At 31.4% G+C, this 21,547-nt stretch overlaps 1 protein-coding gene and 2 pseudogenes across 3 annotated transcripts; all 3 read right to left on the reverse strand.

Annotated features, from left to right (window-relative positions):
- Window positions 1-722: 722 nt before the first annotated feature.
- LOC114178858 (Protein phosphatase 2C family protein) lies at window positions 723-4,716 on the reverse strand. 3 transcript variants are annotated; one of them, XM_028064982.2, is made up of 4 exons: window positions 4,050-4,716; window positions 3,039-3,409; window positions 1,848-2,084; window positions 723-1,330 (listed from the first exon to the last, which is right to left on the reverse strand). In XM_028064982.2, the coding sequence occupies exons 1-4, from the start codon at window positions 4,366-4,368 to the stop codon at window positions 1,256-1,258; spliced, it is 1,002 nt and encodes a 333-aa protein (XP_027920783.1). In that variant the 5' UTR covers window positions 4,369-4,716; the 3' UTR covers window positions 723-1,255. The 3 variants fall into 3 exon arrangements, with proteins under 3 accessions (XP_027920783.1, XP_027920782.1, XP_027920784.1); XM_028064981.2 differs by having other exon boundaries at window positions 723-1,335; window positions 4,050-4,705; XM_028064983.2 differs by lacking the exon at window positions 4,050-4,716 and adding an exon at window positions 3,503-4,013 and having other exon boundaries at window positions 723-1,335; window positions 3,039-3,426.
- A 6,609-nt stretch (window positions 4,717-11,325) lies between these two features.
- Window positions 11,326-12,409, reverse strand: LOC114175562 (putative ubiquitin-conjugating enzyme E2 39 pseudogene; annotated as a pseudogene).
- A 6,248-nt stretch (window positions 12,410-18,657) lies between these two features.
- LOC114175731 (putative ubiquitin-conjugating enzyme E2 38 pseudogene) lies at window positions 18,658-19,869 on the reverse strand (annotated as a pseudogene).
- Between the last annotated feature and the right edge of the window lie 1,678 nt (window positions 19,870-21,547).

Genomic DNA, 21,547 nt, shown 5'->3' on the forward strand with positions numbered 1-21,547 from the left:
TTCATATTCCTACGTTTCAAGATAAAATTATTTTTAATTTGCGTCGATTTTAATGGTCTTTGTTTGGTACTAATTACATATAATTATAGTCTGTAAATGTTTTTTTGGTAAAGATGACCAAAATAATATTTAAAAACTGGAAACTAAATATCAATAGAGATGACGAAACAAATGGTTTGACTTATGGCAAGTTAACCAACATTTTCGTGTCGCTTTAGGAAAATTTATATATATATATATATATATATGAAATTAATTATCATTTTAACTATAATAATTAAATATATAAATTATAATGCATATATATAAGTTATAAACAAATTGCTTTTATACTTTTATTATAATATTATCTTCTAAATACAAGTTCAATTACAAAAAAAAAACAATAAACTCCCTTACGTCACAAACTAAATTATCTAGAAATAACCCAAATTAATTTATCACAACTGTTTTTCTCGATATTTTGTTTAATGCAATTAAGATCATAATATTATTAATCTGTTATAAGGACAGACCAATCCGACGGAGCACACTTGACAACTATAATAAAGAAGCATAAGTATATAATTTACTATAATCTTTTACACAAGTAATGTACGAAAATTAATCTCTACATATGAAGCATCGTAGACATCAGTTTCAAGTTCTAACCCCACAATATATATTCTAAATTTTATTTATTTGCTTATTTTGGTCGACAAAAATGGCAATCAGACTTGAACTTACAGATTGAAAATGGTTTTTAATTCGGGTCTAACAACTTGAGGGCAGTATTACATATGAATTTTCTACATAATTTGTCGTCAAATAAGCTTGAATTTGGACTCAATGAACATACTGCTTGATTAGCTTATATGAAGCTAAAAAAATAAACAAATAAATAAAATCCAGTGTTTGGGGGTAAAACTATAAGGTTAGGAAAGGGAATAAGACATTTGTGATTTTGTTTTTGTTTTTTTTATTTTTTCCTCTTGACGAATAAATTTCTAACAATATGTTATAACTTAATAAATTGTAGTGCCTGAGAATGATGTGTGTGGGTACTAGAAGCCAAATGGGCGTATCTTCTTGAGTTATGGGAAAAACTGGTACAAGACTGCTTACTGCTTACAATGATACACGTCAGTGATCGAGAGCGCTTCGAAGTGAAAGTGCCGAGTCTAGCACTGTGCCTCTGGAAATAAGGTCGTGGTTTAAGAATAAAACAATAACAGATATATCATCATGGAAATGGCGTCGAACCTTCTTGTCAATCTTACGCAGATCCGAATACCGCATTTCTCGTTTTCTTGCTGCTTCGTGGAGGGCGGCCTTGATAAGTCTCTTCGCACTACCCTGCATGAAAGACACAATTTCAGTACCTAGGCTACGCAGAGAAACAAAGTCTTGGTATTCATACCTAGTGACAAAGCATTAGCACAGATATTCAGTCATAATAAGTTGCAAAAAGAACAACTTCGTGAAAGGAAAGGATGCAGGAAATAAACTCATAATAGGAGCGTAGGAAATAAACTCCATTCACTAGCCATGCACTTCTAGAAAAAAATCAAATCAACCGACAGAAGCAAATTTAATCGGATATAAAGACATGGTGGGAACTAAAAATGAAATTAAGGACCAAAGATGTACGGGGGAATATTTAAAGCTTGTCCTGACCAACATGTAAACCACATAATGAAAACAGGACTAATCCTCATCCAATTCTCACGTTCAATTTAAAAGACTTTCCCCCCTCCCCTCAACACACAACCATACATTTCATGGCCATACGAGGAAATAATAGAACAGGTAACGTCCATTACAGAAATAAGTACAAGAAAATCCAGACATGGTAAAAAGAATCTTACCGCATGTGGATTGCTGTTTACAATATCCACAGCTTTCTCATTACTCAAGTGCTCCCATAAACCATCTGATGCAAATATAAGGAAGGAATCATTTGGTTGGAGAGGATGAGAAAGAATACTGGGATTAGCACTCAGGATAGGCATGTGCATCGGTTGAGGAAGTCTGAATTTTGGATTAAGTGGTTCCCGGTTAAATTGTGGATGTTTTAAATATACGTCACCTATAGATCTTGAAACCTGCACCAAATAGAATCAATGAAGTATTGATGTGATATTGCCAAGTTTTGATGCGAGGAAGTAAAACAAATAACAAATAATAGTTAAAGCAGAACTTTGGGATTACGTGTGAACTATTAACAATTATGTGTGTATGTATATACACAGACACACACATACATATATATTTATATATATGACTTTAACAATAAAAATACCGAGGTTAAAACTGCAAAGCATCTTCATTGTCTTTCATATGATCATCGTAGTCATTTTTAACACACTAATGCCATACAAATAAATGTAGGAAATAGAATATTGAATGTCATATGCCAAATATAAAATGTTTGCTTCCATTTACGATTTGGATTTAACCACACGAATCAAGGACTGAATCATTAATTACATGGATTACCTTCGTTCTTTAATACACATGCAAACACACAGGCACCGCAAGCCACAATGCCTTAACAAGATAGCAAATGAAAACTACAAAGACATGCATTAGGGATTTGATACATATACACAAAAATAGGGTCTATTTTTTAGTACTGATAACTTCACAAGGGAATAGAGGACAAATACAATTTAATTGAAATATTCAAATGTATTTTTTGAAGGAACTCTGGTGAAAAACATTGCAGAAAATGAATACAGATAGTATGAGATTTAAGGTTGGTAATTCATATTGCAACACAAGACACAGTATTAAAATATACAAGGAAACAGTAAAAGAACAATCATGATCTATGACCATGGCTTTACGTGTTTTGGGTCTGTTGACATGTAAGGATTCAGAAATCATAGACCATATGTAGCATTCAATTTTAACAAACAAAAGATGGGCCTTTCAGGAACCGTTTGAGTAGCCTCCAACCCCTTTCTGTATTGCACTTTTCAGAATGGAAAACAATAAAGAAAATAATGAATGAATGAATAAATGTTTAGCCGAGAGGACACAAGTTTAAAAATTACCTGAATAATGCCTTTTACTCTCCACACTCCATGTTTGAGGACCACAATTTGAGGATCATGAGGGTGTGATTCTTTAAGTTCCTGTCTAACAGCCTCAAGATTTGCATTGTGTTCTGTAGACAGCTGAATTGCAGCCATACCTCCAGTGTTGCCAACTTTCTTACCCAATACAACACGGGAATCTCCAGCGTTTGCCACAAAGAGTGTCTGTTGAAATATCACTCCAACTAGACAACAGGTACCAGCACTCGCAATTTGAGGTCGAGCATTCCAGGAACTTGACACGAGGGCTGTGTATCCGTCTTCCGTCTGGCGAAAAGCTCTTTCAATTGTTTGCGCTGTCACAAGCCCGCGTGACTCAGCCGATGATGCTGCACAGACAAGAAATCTGAGACAGCTAGCATAAGAACTGTTTCTTTAACAACAGAACAAGACATGGAAGAACCAATACCCAACACTCATACCCCATGAAGGAACCAAAATTGAAGGCATAATGCTCCACCAAAACCATGGGCCTTCGAGACTCCAAAACACTTTAATAACTAATTACAGTACCATGTGCCATGGAACCGCGAATCCGTTTCCATTAGAGGAAAGCCAATAAAAAGTTACAAACAATTCACCTATTAAATCGATTCACGATAAAAAGCGAAAACAAATCATAACAAAGAAAAGGAGAAACTTGCAAACATTATCTACCTATTGTCCTGAATGTTCAACTGTACTTGGTTCCTGGAAACCTTAAACTCAATAGACCAACGAGAAGGAAAAAAAAAAGAGAGAGTATAAAAGCACTTCCAAAAAAGGTTCATGAGAAAAGCAAACTGATGAAAACCACTGGTAACAGTTACTACCACTGCCACTCGTGATTCATGGAGAGACGATCAGACTAAAAACGTGACCGCATTAAATCCACACAGCAACAACCGTGAAAGTGAAGATATAAATAAACAATTAAACAAAGAAGCAAACGAAACTGTGTCTATAAAGTGAGGGTTCCGAATGAAGAACCTTGAAAATGGCGAAACAAGTGATCGCAGACATATCTGGAGGCGTCGGGTCCTCCGTGACCGTCGTATATGCCGACGAATGTGCCGAGAGGACCGGACTCGATCTGGCTTTGGTCTTCGAGAACCTGGTTGGCCTGAACTACGGCCATGGAGAAATCGCCGGAGGCATATTTTCCGACGTCGCGGAACCAGAGCAAGCCTTCTCTGCCTTCTCTCCCGGCGAAGTTGCTCCCGATAACTCCGATGGAATCGTATCGATCAGCATCGCGCCCGAACGGCTTCCAACACAGCGAGAACAGATTCATCAATGCCAGGAGCATACCACATCGCTCGGTAACCCTAACCCTAAGGCCTCCAACGCCGGAACCGCCAACCTCGCTCCGATCCTCCGAATCTGAGTGCGGAAGGAACGGTTAACGCGGTGTTTATGAAGGGAAAAAGGAAAATGGGAAAAAAGAAGACGGGGTGGCGAGGCGCAGGGTAAGGAGGGGGCGCACGTTAGCCTTGGGTGGTGGCGGGGTGTGTTCGGTTGTAGAGGAACATGAACGGGCTCATTCTCTTGTGGGAGAGATGGTGTGGGGAAGACTCTGTTTGCTGATGTTATTTTCAATGCCTTTCCTTTTTTTCCTTTTTCATAAAACCAAATTCCATACTTTACTTGGGTTGGGACAAATACCTTTACTTTCGTGTCTTCTCCACAATTTTCCTTCCCATTTTTTTATTTTCTTTTTTTTTTAGAATTTTATTTATCTCAAACAGTGTTCAAAGTTCATATAAATCTCTTTCTATTTACAAACTCCATTTGCAAAAAATAAATTTAATTATCACTTTTCAATAAAAATCAAATGAAAATATATATCACTTTTTCGGGCTGTAAAAGTTTTGGACTTGTTTTTTAGTTATTGCTCTTTCGTCCTTGTACTTATACTTTTGGCATTTCAATTCTTTTGACTGGGTTTTATTTTTGCCTACAAGAAGAGGCACGACCTGCCAACTGTTGCTCAATGTGAACATCCCCATCCATTTTGTTGAATTGAGAAAAATACAATTGTTTAATTTAAGAGATATCAATAATTCATTTTTATTATAAATTATAAATCTGTATACTTTTTTTTTATTTTGACGAGTCCCACTTGTGACTTCTCTTAAATTTTTTAGCAAAATTTTAGCCAAGCAAAATAAAGAATGTTACTAAAAATGTATCAAAAATTGCTATTTTTACTTTTACCGTTAAAGTTTATATGATAAAAATTAATTTTAGTTCACGTCCATTAATCTTTATGTCTTGCATTAAGACGTGAGCAAGCATAGATGAAAGAAGTGTAATGAAAAAGCAATAAAATTTGAAAAAAAAAAGAACAAAAATTTTTAAAACACAGAAAAGATATTTCTAGTGTTAATTTTTTTAATAATGATAAAGATATATCGTAAAAAAGTTTCTAAACATTATTTTTTTTACATTAAATTATTTTACAATATTACATATACTCGCATGTATAATTCTACAAATGGGTTTGTAATTGAATAGATTTTTAATTGTGGCAAGCAGTAGCAATTTAAATATTTCTCAACATTTAATCATGTCTCATTCATCATTTTTTAAATATATCCACTTTATAATCACTTTTTTTATCACATTAATTACTTTACTCGTTTCTTTTCACTTTTCATTTTTTTTAATACGAACCATTTCTCTTTTTCCCTTATCAATTTTCAATTTATTTTCTACTTCTTAATCCAACCAAATACTTAATGTTAGAAAACATTAAAGAGCAATTAATGAGAGTAAATGCAGTGAATGAAAGAAACACCTTTGTAGAGGTAATATGCTGCTTGTTGGAATGTTTTTTAGTTGTAAATATATTTAGTATAATACCACAACTAAGCAAGCAATAACAACAAATTTCAAGATACAAGAGGTGATAAAGATTAATACAAAGACGCAAAATAAGTATAAATTTGTATACTATCAATGTAACACCTACTAAAACAAGTTATCTACACAATTCCTTATTTAATTTTTTTTTCTTTGTTTAAATTGGTGTCTACATGATTGAAGCTGACTTGAACATTCAGAAAGATGATTTGTTTTCTAAATTGCAGTGTGGGTCTTTATGCAAATTATTCTTCCTACGGAAGCATACAAACACAGAACTGTCACTACCACAAAGAAAAATGAGAAAAATATGAATCTTTCTATCTATTTATATATTATACATAAAGAAGGGAGAACAATTTGAAAAGTATAGTTAGAAGTGATTTTATATGAATTAATAGTAAAAATTTTAAAAATATGATGATAGTGAGTTGCATTAGAAGAAATATTAAATGAGTGGTTCAACCGTGACAAGATGTAAAAAAAAAATGCACCTTTTTACTTTAGTGTAATTTAACTATGAGCCTAACATATTCATTTAAGGGTATCATTTGGATCTAAATCCGTTGAGAATAGCTATTCAGAAATTATTTTTATACATAAATTTACAGTATATTGACGAAGGAATATTTTTTCTGAGGTAACTGATTTATATAAATTCTGTAATCTCAATAATTATAAAAATATTATTTCACTTCCTACATTAGTTGTATAATAAATGATACGAATGTTCAGTGTTAAACTTCTTTATTTACTAATAATTGTCAAACCAAGTGGGAAAAAAAAAGCATAACGTTGTTATTTTGATACAATTATGATTTCACGGTGTGTCGATGATTATATATTATTACACATTACTTCAAATTATCTCTCTTATAATCAAACTTTAATGTTTTATTTTAAGTAATTATTTCTCCACAAAAAATTAACTATGAGCTGTTTTTCCTTGATATCAATCAACAATAAACTGTTATTAAGAATATTACAAAAACAAAATTGTAATTACAAGTCAAGTACATTATTTTCTTGAAACTTTTTAGAGATGACTTTCTATTGTATAAAATGCACGAGTAAATTAACTATTAAAAAACTAATTAAATAATTCTATTGTCAATAATTTATGAGTTTATTCAATATATTTTTTATATGATTTCTAGAGACTAACAAGCTTGAGACCAAATGATTTGAGAGTAAATCGAGTGCTCACATCACATGAATTTGATGAGAAAAATTGAACACCCAGTGATTGAAATTATAATAGAGTTAGGCATAACAAAAATCAATTAATTAGTAATTATTATTTATTTATAACTAACTAACGGTTGGGCTTTATAAATGTAACATTGTTGATCACCGTGTTCCTCCACATTTATGCATGTAAAAAATAAAAAATATACTTTATGATTTAAGATACAAATAATTTAAGAAGGGGAAGTGATTGGTTAACAAAGTTTTTTAACAAACTTTTTGACAAATTACTAATTTAAGTAAAAAAGTATTATTTTATTAGAGTCTTTTGGTTAAAAAATAAAATGATAATCTAATTTAATTTCATTTATAGTAACTTTGTCAACTTTGTCAAAAAAAAAGTTGTCAAAACATTATTTTCCTTTAAGAAATTATTTTTAACTTGAGTTATTTTTGGGATTTCTGAAGGTTTTAACCTCAGTTAAAGGTGTTACTCGCAATTTGCTTTTGTTCAAAAAAAAATCAATGTCATTAATGGCTTACGAGCAGTTTTAACTACTCCTGGTAAGACATTATTTGTCTATAGTTTTGAAACCTTAAGTATTTACATGGGATTTCATAACTCCATTAATGTGTTAAATGTATTTTCAGTCTCTTACTTTTTTAGTGAAAATTAGAATTAGTTTTTCTTCAAAAATTTGAACCAATTTAGTATTTTATCTTTAGAAATGCATGAATTTAGTCATTTTAATCATATTTTATTAAGTTTATTAGGGAAAACATTTCGAAAAATTCTCATTACATGTTATAAGAATCTTAATTGGTAGGTAATTCCGTTGTGGGTAATTATTTCTTTCAAAATTATAAAATTCGTAAGTATTTTTCTACAAAAAAATTTGTGAAAAGTGTTTTATACAAAATATTTTGCAAAAAAAAAAGGCAGCAATTTCCTGCAATTTTTCTTCATAACAAAATGTTAAGTATTTCCTACGAAAAAAAAAATTCAAAACAAAATTGGCAGGAGACATGAATTTTTTAGTTGTGAAAAACGTGTTTGAAACGATAAATTAAACTTATCAAAACTTGGTTAAAATGATTAAATTTACATATTTCTAAAACTGATGGACTAAATTGGTCAAAATTTCAAAAAAGAAATAATTCTAATTTTTACCAAAAAGATAAAAAAATCAAAGACATATTTAACCCATTGAAAATGATACTACCAATTTTAAAAGATGTTGTACTCCTTCGTACAATATAATGATATAATTATATAATTGTGTATTTAGATGTTTCCCTTGTTTTGTTTTAATCAGTAGGTTCCGTTTATTCTAAGAAAAAAAATATTAGTTTCACATTTGCAAAAATAAGAAGTTATGGATTCTCTTCTAGTCTTGGATTAAAATCATAGTACAAGGCAGTGGACATATCATGATACATATAAAGGAGACGCACTTGCCTTTGTCGCTCTATCTACAACATAAGTTTGATGCCAACACCTAAACAAGGATTAGATGTAAATTGACTTGGAGAGTTATCATTATGTTTAGTGATGAAATGAAATTTACATCAAACTTTTGTCTTTTCTTTGAACATGTACCACGAATTCCACATGGGATTTCGCTTTCTCATAATACTTGCTTTTATTTGTATTATTTATGTTTCTAAGACACTTTCCTAATTACTTCAATTGAATTTTATGCATGACTAGTTTATATACATATTCAAACACGCACAGTTTCATTCCATGAAATTATTGGTGTTCATATTTAGATTTTGGTAACATGAAATTAAGTATTTACTGTTTAAATTCAAGTTAAAATTATTTTACTCTTTTATCCCAAATATGATGAGCAAGCTAAATTTGAGAGATGATGGGATGAATGTTGATGTGGTGTAGGGAGAGAAACATGAAGCAATGTCTCAAACAAACATGTTTCAATACTTTTAAAACAAGTCAAATTTTCCGTATTACATTAAATATCGCTGCTCATGGAGGCATGGTCCCTTCTAACCGATTTTGATCGATACTCTTAAAAGCTATAGCAAGAGAAGAGTCCTCTAAATGCATTGCAAAGAATATTATAAATAACTATAAATCATTCAAGGCATGATACTAGAAGAACTGTAATAAAAGTTAACATTAATGTAAAAAAAAAATTACATTGTCATATTTTAATTAAATTCTTTCATCAATATTAAACAACAAAATTAAATCATAATTTTGATCAATTTTACTTTTGGTACTTATCGTTTTTGTTTTTATATAAAAAATAGTTCTTGATTTATGATTTTCGTTTCTTTTGGATTTAGCAAATCTTCGACAAGGAAAGGGAAGAAAAACGGGTGTGTTAGGGTTGGAAAAAAAATCAAATTTTCTTGATCTAATCCACTTTTATTATGATCCAATCAATTTAAGATTAATTTTATTAAGAATTTAATCCATCTAACTGGATCTTGGATTTCATTGTGATTTACATTTTATATATTTATAGATTGAATATTCATTATCTAAATATAGATTTCCAAATATGGACAATCCACAAAATTCAATCCAAATTTATAATCCAAAATTTTTAGTTGGGTTAGATTAAAGATCGATATAAACTAGTCCAAATCTGGTTGTATTCGGTGGAGTCAACCCTATACAAAATTTGGTCGTATTCGGTCAAAGTCACTTATAGGGAGATTTGCGAGACACGAAAGAATGAATAGGAAGGAATAGTAGGATTTCATTATTTTTCCATCTTCCTTCATATGCAAAGATATAGAAGTGATTTATATAAAATTATTGTAATGCCTTCGATTATTTTTTGTTTTCTTAATTCAAGTTGATTTACTTGCATGCTTTTTTGCTTTTGCCCATTTCAAGCACTCACTCAACAAAAACTAAAGTTTAAGAAGTAAATATACTTTATTTTTGTTAAATTTATTTATTTAAATATTTTTTTATAAAATAAATATAATTTTAGATTATTTTTAACATTAAGAATAATTTGATATTTTTTTCAATTAAAGTTAACTTTTAATCAATCATATCAATCAAATCATTCACAAACTTACACAAATTTTATTTTTAAATTAAATTATTTTCACTCGCAAATCTCATGGTAAAATTTTCAACGAGGTAATCTCGCTATCCTTTCACCTCTAACTAGATTTCAGCGTAGAAAAAAAAAAACCGTTAAGTTTCGTAACTAATTTCCCTTCTATGTCACACTTGAGGTAAATCTTAATCCAGCTCATTTTCTAACAGTAACTGTATATGAACTGAAATAGTTAATAACATAAGAGACAATTAAATTACAGTTTACAGAAAAGTTAAGGATATTTTAAATATTTTTTTTTATAGTTAGGCACGAATAAAAGATAACAAAATACAAGATACGAGTATCTAATTCACCTCTTATTAAGAACTCGAGTTATCGAGTTTAGAAACATTAAATGAATTTATCCGTAATTATAATACAATTTTAAAGATTACTCTTAAATACTTATATATGGAAATTCTAATTTTGAAAACCAAGCTTCCGTAAAAAAAAATAAAATTAAAAGCTAAAATAATTAAATTTATTTCAAAAAATGAATATAAATAGTCTAACAAAAAAAATGAGACATTATTTCTAAGGCTTAACTCCTTTTTATTTTCCCAATATTTATCATAATTATTTAATATTTTCTTTTAATTTTAGGGTTAAATATGTTTTTGTTCCCTTAACTCTCAGTAAATTTTGAAATTAATTCATTTTGAAATTTTAGACCAATTTAGTCCTTCATCTTTCGAAGATGTAGTCATTTTAATTAAATTTTGTTATATTTATTTGATGTTTCGTATGTATTTTAGGATTGTATTTGAGTTGTTTATACGGTTTGGCACATTTTTACTTGAATGTTAAGTCAAATACTATCATGAGATGTTCTTTCAAATAAATTTAACAAAATTTGATTAAAAGAACTAAATTTACGTATTTCGAAAGATGAAGAACTAAATTGATTTAAAGTTTCGAAATAAACTAATTCCAAAATTCAGTAAAGGAACCAAAATATATTTAACCCTTAATTTTATTATTCAATGCAGTCATAATATTTTCTGAAATGAGTTTATACGGATTACTTTAATATTAACATTCCTAAGAATGGGTGACTTCGCAAGGTGATGCTGAATTTCTACAAGAGAAAAAGTTTATATCACTCTTAGTCTTAAACGTTGATATCAACTTTTGTGACTAGTCTTAAACGTTGAATTATAAATGCTCTTTATTCTCCCAAACACCTTCCCCATAATTACCCTGTACTTTCTCCTAGTAACATTACTTTTGCACAACCCATCTCTCTTTTCCATCCTCAACCGTTCCTCATCACAACCCAAAAACGCACCATTCAACACAAATGCCTCAAAAAGTTGAGGATACAACATAACCAACGTCTCTCTCAGTTTCGCCGAAACCCTCACCTTCGACTTCCAACCCTCGCCGGCTTCACCGTAATTCCCAACTCTAGCGCGCCCGTTCGCGTAGTCGTCGCACGCGCTCAGAATGGCACGCGCCCGGTCGCGGAAATGGGCAACGACGAAGGTTTGGAAGTTCCGCGGCGGGTGGCGTAGCTGGCAAAGCATGGTCCTGCAGTTGAGAGCGAAAACGACTTCGTTGTAAGCCTGCGACCTATCAATCAAGAAGAAGCGTCCGAGCGGGAAAAACTCCGACCAAACGTCGTTGAAAAACGGCTTCTCGTTTAGGACAAGCGCTTGGATCGAGAGTAACAACTGCAGCACGGTGGAGCGAGCTGGCTCCCACCTCTCGTGTTTTCTCCCGAGCCACGTGTTGATCAGGCTCAAGCACACGTGGCCGTCGCTGTACAAGTTCGGGTTGATGGCGTACCCGTAGGAGCGGTAATGGACATCCGGCGGGCTGGCCGGGTAATCGGGTGGGAACGCCATGTCGAAAAAGAAGAGACCGTCGTGGTAGGGGGTGCCGGCGGCGCCCACGATGACTGCTCGGAGCAAATCGATGCGTTTCTCGTATACGCGAACGTATATGGAATCGGGGAGGCTGCGGGCGAGGATTTTCCACTCTCTCATTATCTTCTTGTACACGTCACTCCCTACTCTGCTGAGGCCTTCTGAGTCCTGATTTGGTAATATGAAGTAGTGGTCCGCCACGTCCGATACGACGTCGAAGCGTTCCATGTTGTTTTTGTCGGTGGCTGCCGCCATGTTAAGGATGGATGGGAATCGGCGAACAGGTTTGGTTTATTTTTTTTCTTTGCAGCTGAGTGTTGCTGTTAAATACATTGTCAGAAAGGAGCACGTGGCAGTTGATGCCACATTTCAGCATTGAGTTGAATCATTATAATGAAATACGAATATACCACCTTCCTCACACAAATTATTACCACTACTACTGAGCTTAAGTTTTTAATTTAAAAATAATTTTATATACTCTTTAAATAGCAAAAAGCAAAGATCGTGTTGCATCTTCCGATTATTTCTCGATTCTATCTACTGACCAAATTTAGAGATATAAAAAGTAATTAATTGTTGATATCAATTTATAGTTTAAAAATAATTAAAGTAGTTTTTAAATTGTTTATTATAATAAATTAGTCATTAATATTAGTTATTAAAAAAATAGTTTTTAAATGTTTTATTAGTGATTAATTTAAATATAAATTTAGAAACAATTAAAAATTTTAATAATTAATTTAAAAATCAATTCACCGATAAATTCATAAATTATTTTAGTTATTAATAATTTTAATATATAAATTAGTATTTAAATTATTCGTGATTAATTTTTTTATTATTATAATTGACCACTGATAAGATTTTTTTTTTAGTTATTATAATCGACCACTAAAAAATTTTCTTGTATTGCTTGTAGTTAGAAAATAAATAAAATACATTTAATTTCATGTTCAAAATTAAATAATTTAACTTTGCACTTAATCTTTTTTTATCTTATTTGTTTTTTTGGAAGTTGTATATGGAATAGAGATAAGGTCAATTAACATATATAAGTGGATGTAATCCTTATCTTACAAACTAGTTCTGTAGGATTGAGTTAGGTTTAAAACTCACTTCTAACATGGTATCAAAGTCAGGTTAGAGCCTATCTTAGCGAGATTTTTTTGACATTCTGTTTTATCCGCTATCGAGCCGCTAACGGATCATTCATTTCTAATTCCACGTACAAGATAAATATATCACGATGTGAGAGGGTATGTTGGAAGTCTCACATCAGCTAGAGATAAGACAAATTACAAGCCAATTTTATGAGATTGAGTTAGTTTTAAAACCCACTTCTAACCCTTTTAATCCTTAACAATGATAACAAAGTCATGAATATGTAACTTTTTGTGAAAATAAAATATATTAGAAAATTTTCATTTCATATTTTTCTAACATGTACAACAATTCATATTTACCTAATAATTTAATAAATTAATGTGTATTGCATAGAATGTTTAGTAGGTTGTATGTGTTTTAATTAATTTCTTCGTTGCAAACAGTGGCGGAAATTGGAGAAAATATTTAGGGGTGCCAAATTATATTTTTTATATATAATTTTCTTAATTAAAAAAAAAATTATTTCTTCTTAAACCATGCAATTCAAATTTTTCAATTTTTAATCTTTCTAATTTATTGAATTCACATGAATGAGTATTCTAATTTTTATTTCAATTGAAGACTATTCAACTAATTCATTACATACAGTTGAAAATACAAAATATCAATGGGTTATACTAATTTGAGAAAATATAATTAGACTTCATGCCAATTTCATACAAAAAATCCCTAAAATCATAATTAGGATTCATACTAATTTGGGGAAACTTAATTTGGGAGAAATATCGTAATAAAAGAATCATAATCTAACATACATACATCATACTATGATACTTATTCATGAGATCGTGTGAGTATGCATTATTTATCTTCTATGTTTTTCAATTTCTTTTTCCTAATTTGTCTTTGTTTTATTTCACACTTGTTTGATGACTTGTTTTGAAAAACCTTATAACCAGATATAGAACTTTAATCTCTTTAATCCAGTTATTAATCCATCAAATTAATTTTTATTTTACTTTTTAAACACTAAAAATAATATATATATATATATATATAACTTAATAAAAATAATATAATAATATAAAATTTAAATATATATATATATATATATATATATATATATATATATATATATATATATAATAAAATTAAAAGTTTGGGGGAGCCATGGCTCCCCTAATCCCTATGTAGGTCCGCCAATGGTTGCAAATGACTTATATACACCATGAAAAATGAACTAAAAGTTTACAATTATTAATGATTTTTTTAAAAACCCGTAATAATTTGAAATCCAACTACCACTAGTGCAAAATGTCCATTTTACCTCGCCTTATATGCTTCGGTTGGCCAGGAACCGAAGCATATAATGGCGCGGTGACATTTTTGCAATTAGAGCCAAGTTTTAGGCCTCGGTTCTCCAAATACCCGAAGCCAAAGAGGGTATAGGCCCCGGTTCGCTCAAAACCGGTGCCAAAGAGGGGTATAGGCCTCGGTCCAGTAGGACCCGAAGCCAAAAAGTGGCTGGAAGTCAGGGTATAGGCCTCGGTCCAAGAAGACCCGATGCCAAAAGGGGGTCAATGGCTTCGGTTCCTCTAACAACCGAAGCCATAGGGTTTATTTAGGGTTCAAAATTCGCGAACCCTTCTTCCTCCCCGCGTCACAGCCTCTGTTCAAGTCCCCGCGCCAGCAGCGCCTCTGTTCGAAATTCCGCCCCTTCGTCCTCCTCAGCAAGTCAGGCGCCACCGAGGAGCTCCTCCACCTGGTGCCTTGCGCGAGCGATGTTGCGGACACGGGGTCGACGACGACACAGCTCCTCCACCTGGTGCCTTGCGCAACCCACAGCGTCCGCGCCAAACCCTCGTTAGTCTAGGTTACCTCCCGCCGCCGCGGCCACCACTATGCGCTCCAGCGTCCGCGCCAAACCTCGTCGAATAGGGGTTTTGATTTGCCCCTGAGCCGCCGCACTTTTCTATCACCGGCAAGCTGCGCTCGTTGCCATTCACAGCCTCTGGCATCCACCACCACTCCTCACCGAACTGGTTCGGCAGCGTGAGCGCTGGACATCCCGCCTCTGCCATTTTTGGTGAACCTCCACCTGAACCCTAGCTTCTGATAGGTACTGTTGGTATTGTTTGGACAGGTTCATCTGCATTTTTTTGAATAACGAGATGGGAGACAAACTCCTTCAGAACTTCCAATTTGCAGAGAATCAAATTTGATTATGGACCAGCTTGTGGAACTGACGAGTAAAGGAATATGCCTCGGTTCTTATCAAGACCGAGGCAAAAAACTGGGTCTATGGCCTCGGGTGATAACCGAGGCCAAAAGATATACCTTTTGGCCTCGCCCCAATATGCCTCGGTTCCAGACCCGAGGCAAAATGTCGAAAATAACCGGGGCAGAAAGCCCTTTCTGCACTGGTGTACACATTATAAAAAAAATGTTTTAGTCAAAGTCTCTAGGATGATTTTTGTGGTAAAGTTTGATTAGCGACTTATAGTAAAACTATATGGATTATTGTCCTTTCATAAATGTCACAAATTAACTTGTAATTCTATAGATCATTATGTTAGTATATCATCGATTGTGCAATTCCTGAATCCCAAGCGTGGAGTCTAAATGTGGAATTTAGGGTGATAAATTTTTCATTCTCTTTACAATATCATTCTATTTACATGTGTTAGGTTTATATTAATCATTAGTAAGAGAGACGTGTCTATCCTGAATTTATTACTAGAATGAGTTTCTTTATATCATGGTTTTGTAGTGAAATTAATTTGGAAACCATAGAAATTTATTATTGTGATAGAGTTTCAAAACTTGTTAATAAAAATGTAGAGTTTCTAATTTGGTCATAAAACATAACTAAATATGTAAAATGTTTATATTTTTCAATATTATATTTTTGAAAATTTTCATAAATAACAATCAAACTCTATATTTCCAAGCAATGATTAATCGATAATAATGGAGGAGCTAAAATAATAATAAAAATTTATATTTTTAATTATAATTGTTGATACCATATAAATGAATACATAATTTAATATAATTATAATTATAAAAAAATTATAAATATTTTGATAATTTTTATTGCAAAATATATCTTTATACAGTGACAGACTACTATTAGGACAAGGAGGGCCATGCCCCCCAAAAAGTTTTAAATTTTTTTTATATTATATATTTTAATTTTTTTATATATTATAGATATTAAAAAATATATTATAATTAAATCAAATATTTTATTTCTTTTATAAACATAATAATTAATGTTAATAAATAATAAAATATAAAATTAAACATAATAAAAAATAAAGAATAAAAAGATTTATCAATATATTTTTTTATTTATTATGGTTTGAGTTTCTCATAAATTGTTCTCATGTTTCATTCTCATCTCTTTTTTATTGTTTTTGAAGAGAAAAAGATATATTATTTTTGCTTTTATTTCTCCTCTGTCCTCTTCCATTTTCGTGGGAGAAAAGAATAAGGTAATTCTCTGGTCTTAATTAATAGGTGAAATATTAGTTTAATAATTTATTTAATGATTCTCTTTTATATTAATTGTTTATTTCATGAATATAGAAGAAGAAATATTGTACTGTGTGTTTCTTTATAACCGAATCTTAATTGTGGTTCCATTATATGTCTTGAGTTTCTCACAAATTGTTCTCATATCTCATTCTTAGCTGTTTTCTTTTGTTTTTGAAGAGAAAAAGATCTATCATTTTTGCTCTTATTTCTCCTCTGTTCTTTTCCATACTCGAGGGAGAAAAAAAGAAGGTAATTCTTTGGTCTCAATTGATAATGAAATATTAGTTTAATAATTTATTTAATGAGTCTGCTTTATATTAATTTTTTATTTTATGAACATAGAAGAAAAAATATTATACTGTGTGTTTTTTTATAACCAAATTTTAATTGTAGTTCCATTATATGTTTTGAGTTTCTCACAAATTGTTCTCACCTATCTTCTTTTGTTTCTGAAGAGTAAAAGATCTATTGCTCTCATCTCTCAGTGGTTTTCTTCCATTCTCGAAGAAATAAAGAAGAAGATAATTATCTCTTGTCTCACTTGATAGTAAAATACTAGTTTAATCATTTATTTAATCAGTCTCTTGTATATTAATTTTTTATTTTATGAAAGTAGAAAAAAATATTGTATTTTGTGTTTTTTATAATTGGATTTTAAGTGTGGTTTGATTATTATTGAATTTTTTTTTGACAATTTTTTAGATATGTGTGATTTCTTTTTTAGTTATTATTATACTAAATTATGTATTTATTTTCATTTTATTAATGACAATAATTAAATATATAAACTTTTGATGTATTATTTTGGCTCCCCCAACAATTTTCGTCAAAATCCGTCACTTTCTTTATATTATAATAAAACTATCGATAAGAATACGTCAGAAATCAGAGTAAAAAATAATAAGTGAGTCGGTGATTAAATTATTTTCTTTAAGTTAATCAATAATCAGAGAAGAAAAAAAACAAAAAAAAGCATCTTAATGTTTTTTGTTTTTTTTTTTATATTTAGTTTGATGTTTCATTAGTTATTCATATTAAATGATATGTTTTATAAAAGAAATTAAAGAATCCATCTTGTTCCAAGAATTTGAAAAGCTTGAGGGGTCATGACATCCGAGTCCCCAAAAAATCCCTCCATGTTCTAAGAATCGAAATCAACGATTTTAAACCTAAAAAAAATGAAGTATGGTAAAAATAGAAACCTAACAAATAAAATTAATTCAAAAGTGAGAAATTTAACCTTCTAGAAGATCAATGGAAGGGGAAATGAGCAACAGTAACAAGAGAGATAAGTGCACCAATAAAGCATTGCTGTTAGAATAAGTTACTATCAAACTAAAAATATTTATATATTACAATAACAAAAGAGATAAGTGAAGCAATAGCATGCTGAATATTTATCAAAAAGAGTTACTATTAAAATAAAATTATTTATATATTACATTGATTGGTTCAAAATACAATATATTACATTGATTGGTTCAAAATACGATATAAAATGTGTTAGCAATAACTCATATAGTAAATGTCAACTTACAATTTATAAGGCTCTCCTCATATTTCCAATTTTTTATGTTAATTGATGCCCTTTTTACGACATAAATAATTTGGGTTTACGAAATTGATTTTTATTAAAATAAATTTAGAGCGATTGATTCATGCTAAGACATTTTTTTTTATCCTTTTCCGGAGGTAGATATATTCTTAGACTTTTCTGTCTGGGAAGAAATATATGTTAATAAAAATTGATTAAAATAGGCTCAAATAACTAATTTAACCTAAATTATTTGATATTTTAAAATAAAAATGTTACTTTGCTGATGTTGGATGATTGTTAAATAAAAAATGGGGTATTATGTAACATCACCCTTAAAACCAATGTTCTATTTCACTTTTTTCCTTCCTGCAAAGCACAAAGTTTATATATAATGAATTGACAATAGTTGAATCATAAAAAGGGTAAAGATTATGATGAACCATAACCATACATAGTTTATTTTGAAGCTCTTAATTTGAATTTGAAGACTACCTACAAACTATACCATCATCCCCTTCATTTATTCTTTTTTTGCAGTTTTCTTCAATCCGAAAGACTTTTTTATCCTATCCATAACCGTTTTGAAGAATCCTTTGTTTGGGGATTCCTCGCCATCGGTGCGATCTTCATCGGCGCTATCCGACCGGACAAAAAAGTAATCCACCATACACGAAAAACCAGCACCGCCGCTGTTCGAAAGAGAACCAGCGTTCCGTCGAAGCGCGTGAAAAAAATCAGGGGAAAAGTCCTTCATCCAGCGCTTGAACTCCCACGAAACGGGCACCCCCGACGAAGAAGACGGAGCCGACTGGCAGGAGTAATACCCGATCCTCACGCGCCCACTCGTGTACTCCCTGGTCGCCTTGATTATGTGATCCCCTCGCTCGCGAAAGTGGGATTTGACGAAGTCTTCGAAGTTCCGAGGTGGCCTCCGAAGCAGCTGGTACGAGGTTTTGCAAGTTCTGAAATACGCGCCCTCGTTGTAGAGGCGTGACTTCTTCTCCAAGTTCATCATGATGAGACTCGCAAAACCATCGACACCAGGCTCGTTGAAGAAGGGTTTCTCGTTGAGAACCAGCGCTTGGATGGAGAGCAACACTTGCAGGATGGTGGAGTTGCCTGGGTCCCACCTCTCCGTCTTTTTCCCGCTCCACGTGTTCAGAAGGCTCAGGCACACCGTTCCGTTGTTGTACAGATTAGGGTTTAGTCTGTATCCGAAGGAGTGGTAATAGAGCTTGGGAGGGCGGTTCGGGTAATCGGAAGGGAACAAGATGTCGAAGAAGAAGAGACCATCGTGGTACGGTGTGCCCGCGGCGCCTACGATCACAGCCCTCATTAGGTCGATGCGTCGCTCGTACACCTTCACGTAGATTGATTCCGGCAAGTTGTTCTCAAGAATCTTCCACTCTTTCATGATCCTTTTGTAAAGTCCACTCCTTGTATCGCTGAAGACCTTCACAACCTTTGTGTCTCGAAATCGATGGCCTGAGTCGTCCACAACAACGTCGAACTGCTCGAACTCCGTTGTCTTTTTCGCCTCCATTGCAGCAGCTTGTAAAGTGAGTGTGCTTTTTTAGGTTTTCTTTCAGGTCTTCTTGTAAGGTTTGCTTGGGAAAACAAACTATTTAACAGGATTCTACTGTTACAACTGAACTCGCAGATATAGGGTTACCTATAAATTAAATCACACTAGGTTTAATTGTTGTAAGTTTTTTTTTTTTATTAAGTTATGGTAAGGGAAGTTGCATTTCGTTGATATCAGATTTACAGACGAGTTTAGCTAAAGAAATCTTATATCTTTATTTAATTTAACCCAAAATTTAAATTAATATTAGATATTTGAAATATCTGCTATTTAAAGCAATAAAAACTTTATGTAGTATTGGAGGTAGGGTTTTGGTCAAAGGTGATGATGATCTACTCACAGATACAGTCCATAGTTAGATTTTAATCTAAGCATTTTATTATTTCTAATATTGATGAATTGATTTAAATGGATAATATATCATCTTTAATCGAGGATTTATTATGTTTTTAAAAATTGAGTAATGTGAACGACTTTTATATTATTTCGTACATTATTTTGAGCTTAAATTCTTATATTATTTTAATTGTCAAATGTATATATTTGGCCCAACAAATATCTCAAGTGATGCGGATCCATAAAGTCTATTTAGCTTTACTAATGTAGGTAGTTGAAATATATTCTAAGATATATTTTTTAGCGCAAATATTCATGTATTAACATTATATTATACTAAATCTCGACAGTATAATTACGTCATTATATTCTTTAACATCATTTATTTTCAAAATATTTGGATATTTGGTATATCGAGTAAAGTGCCACATTATTATTATTATTATTATTATTATTTATTCAAGTAAGTTGTGATTTTATTAATATTGATTAATATTACATGTGATAACTGTTTTATCACATGGATCTAAGGTCCAAAAGGTCCTATAACTTATAAATATACATAGTATTCATATTCATCCTCGTTTACTCTAAAAAAATTCAAATCCTCTTATTGACTTGAGCATTTGATAGTCTTTTACAAGTGGATCTTCCCTTTTTGAGCAACACGAAAGATTCAATTCCAAAAACCAGAAATATTCAAATCATCACTTAGATCTTACCACTGAGGTTCACACTTTCCATCCTAATAATAACATTAAATGTTTTAATCCATATTTTATCATTATGTATTTGACTTTGATTTTTTAACGTCATTATATTAACTAAGTTACACATCGGTAAACATAAACCCCTATGTTCAGAGGTAGACGATTATAATGCCCAATAATGAAAGTCTTACTTCAATGATACTGAATTTAAATATTATTGATGCTTGTGATGCACATTGCTGTTTTATTTTTGTAATTATTCATAATAATATAGGTTAATGCTTTTATTTGTTTATATGAATATTTCGTGTCAATGTAAGTCAATTTAACTTTTGTAGGTTAATATTTAAATCTGAAGGAAATAAAATCCGTGTCAAGAGATTAGGTATTTAATGTCAATAATTTTTTTTGCTATGGTATTCCGAAGGAAAAAATCAAATATATTAGAAGATTCAAAATTTATCTAAGCCTTAATTTTAGCAACTTGACTAAAATATATTGAGGGAGTTATACTGCAACTAAGTTTAATTATGATTTTAAATTTGATAATTTTTGCTTAAGTAATTTGTTATTATTTTCGCAAAAGATATAATATTTTGGGCCTCTTTAAATAACTTTTACATTTTTTGGGTATTTTCTTTCATTCTGACTTTTGTTTCCATA

The sequence above is a fragment of the Vigna unguiculata genome, chromosome 3 (assembly GCF_037176805.1).
Source record: "Vigna unguiculata cultivar grain cowpea cultivar isolate G323 ecotype 2 chromosome 3, ASM3717680v1, whole genome shotgun sequence".
Taxonomy (NCBI): domain Eukaryota; kingdom Viridiplantae; phylum Streptophyta; class Magnoliopsida; order Fabales; family Fabaceae; genus Vigna; species Vigna unguiculata.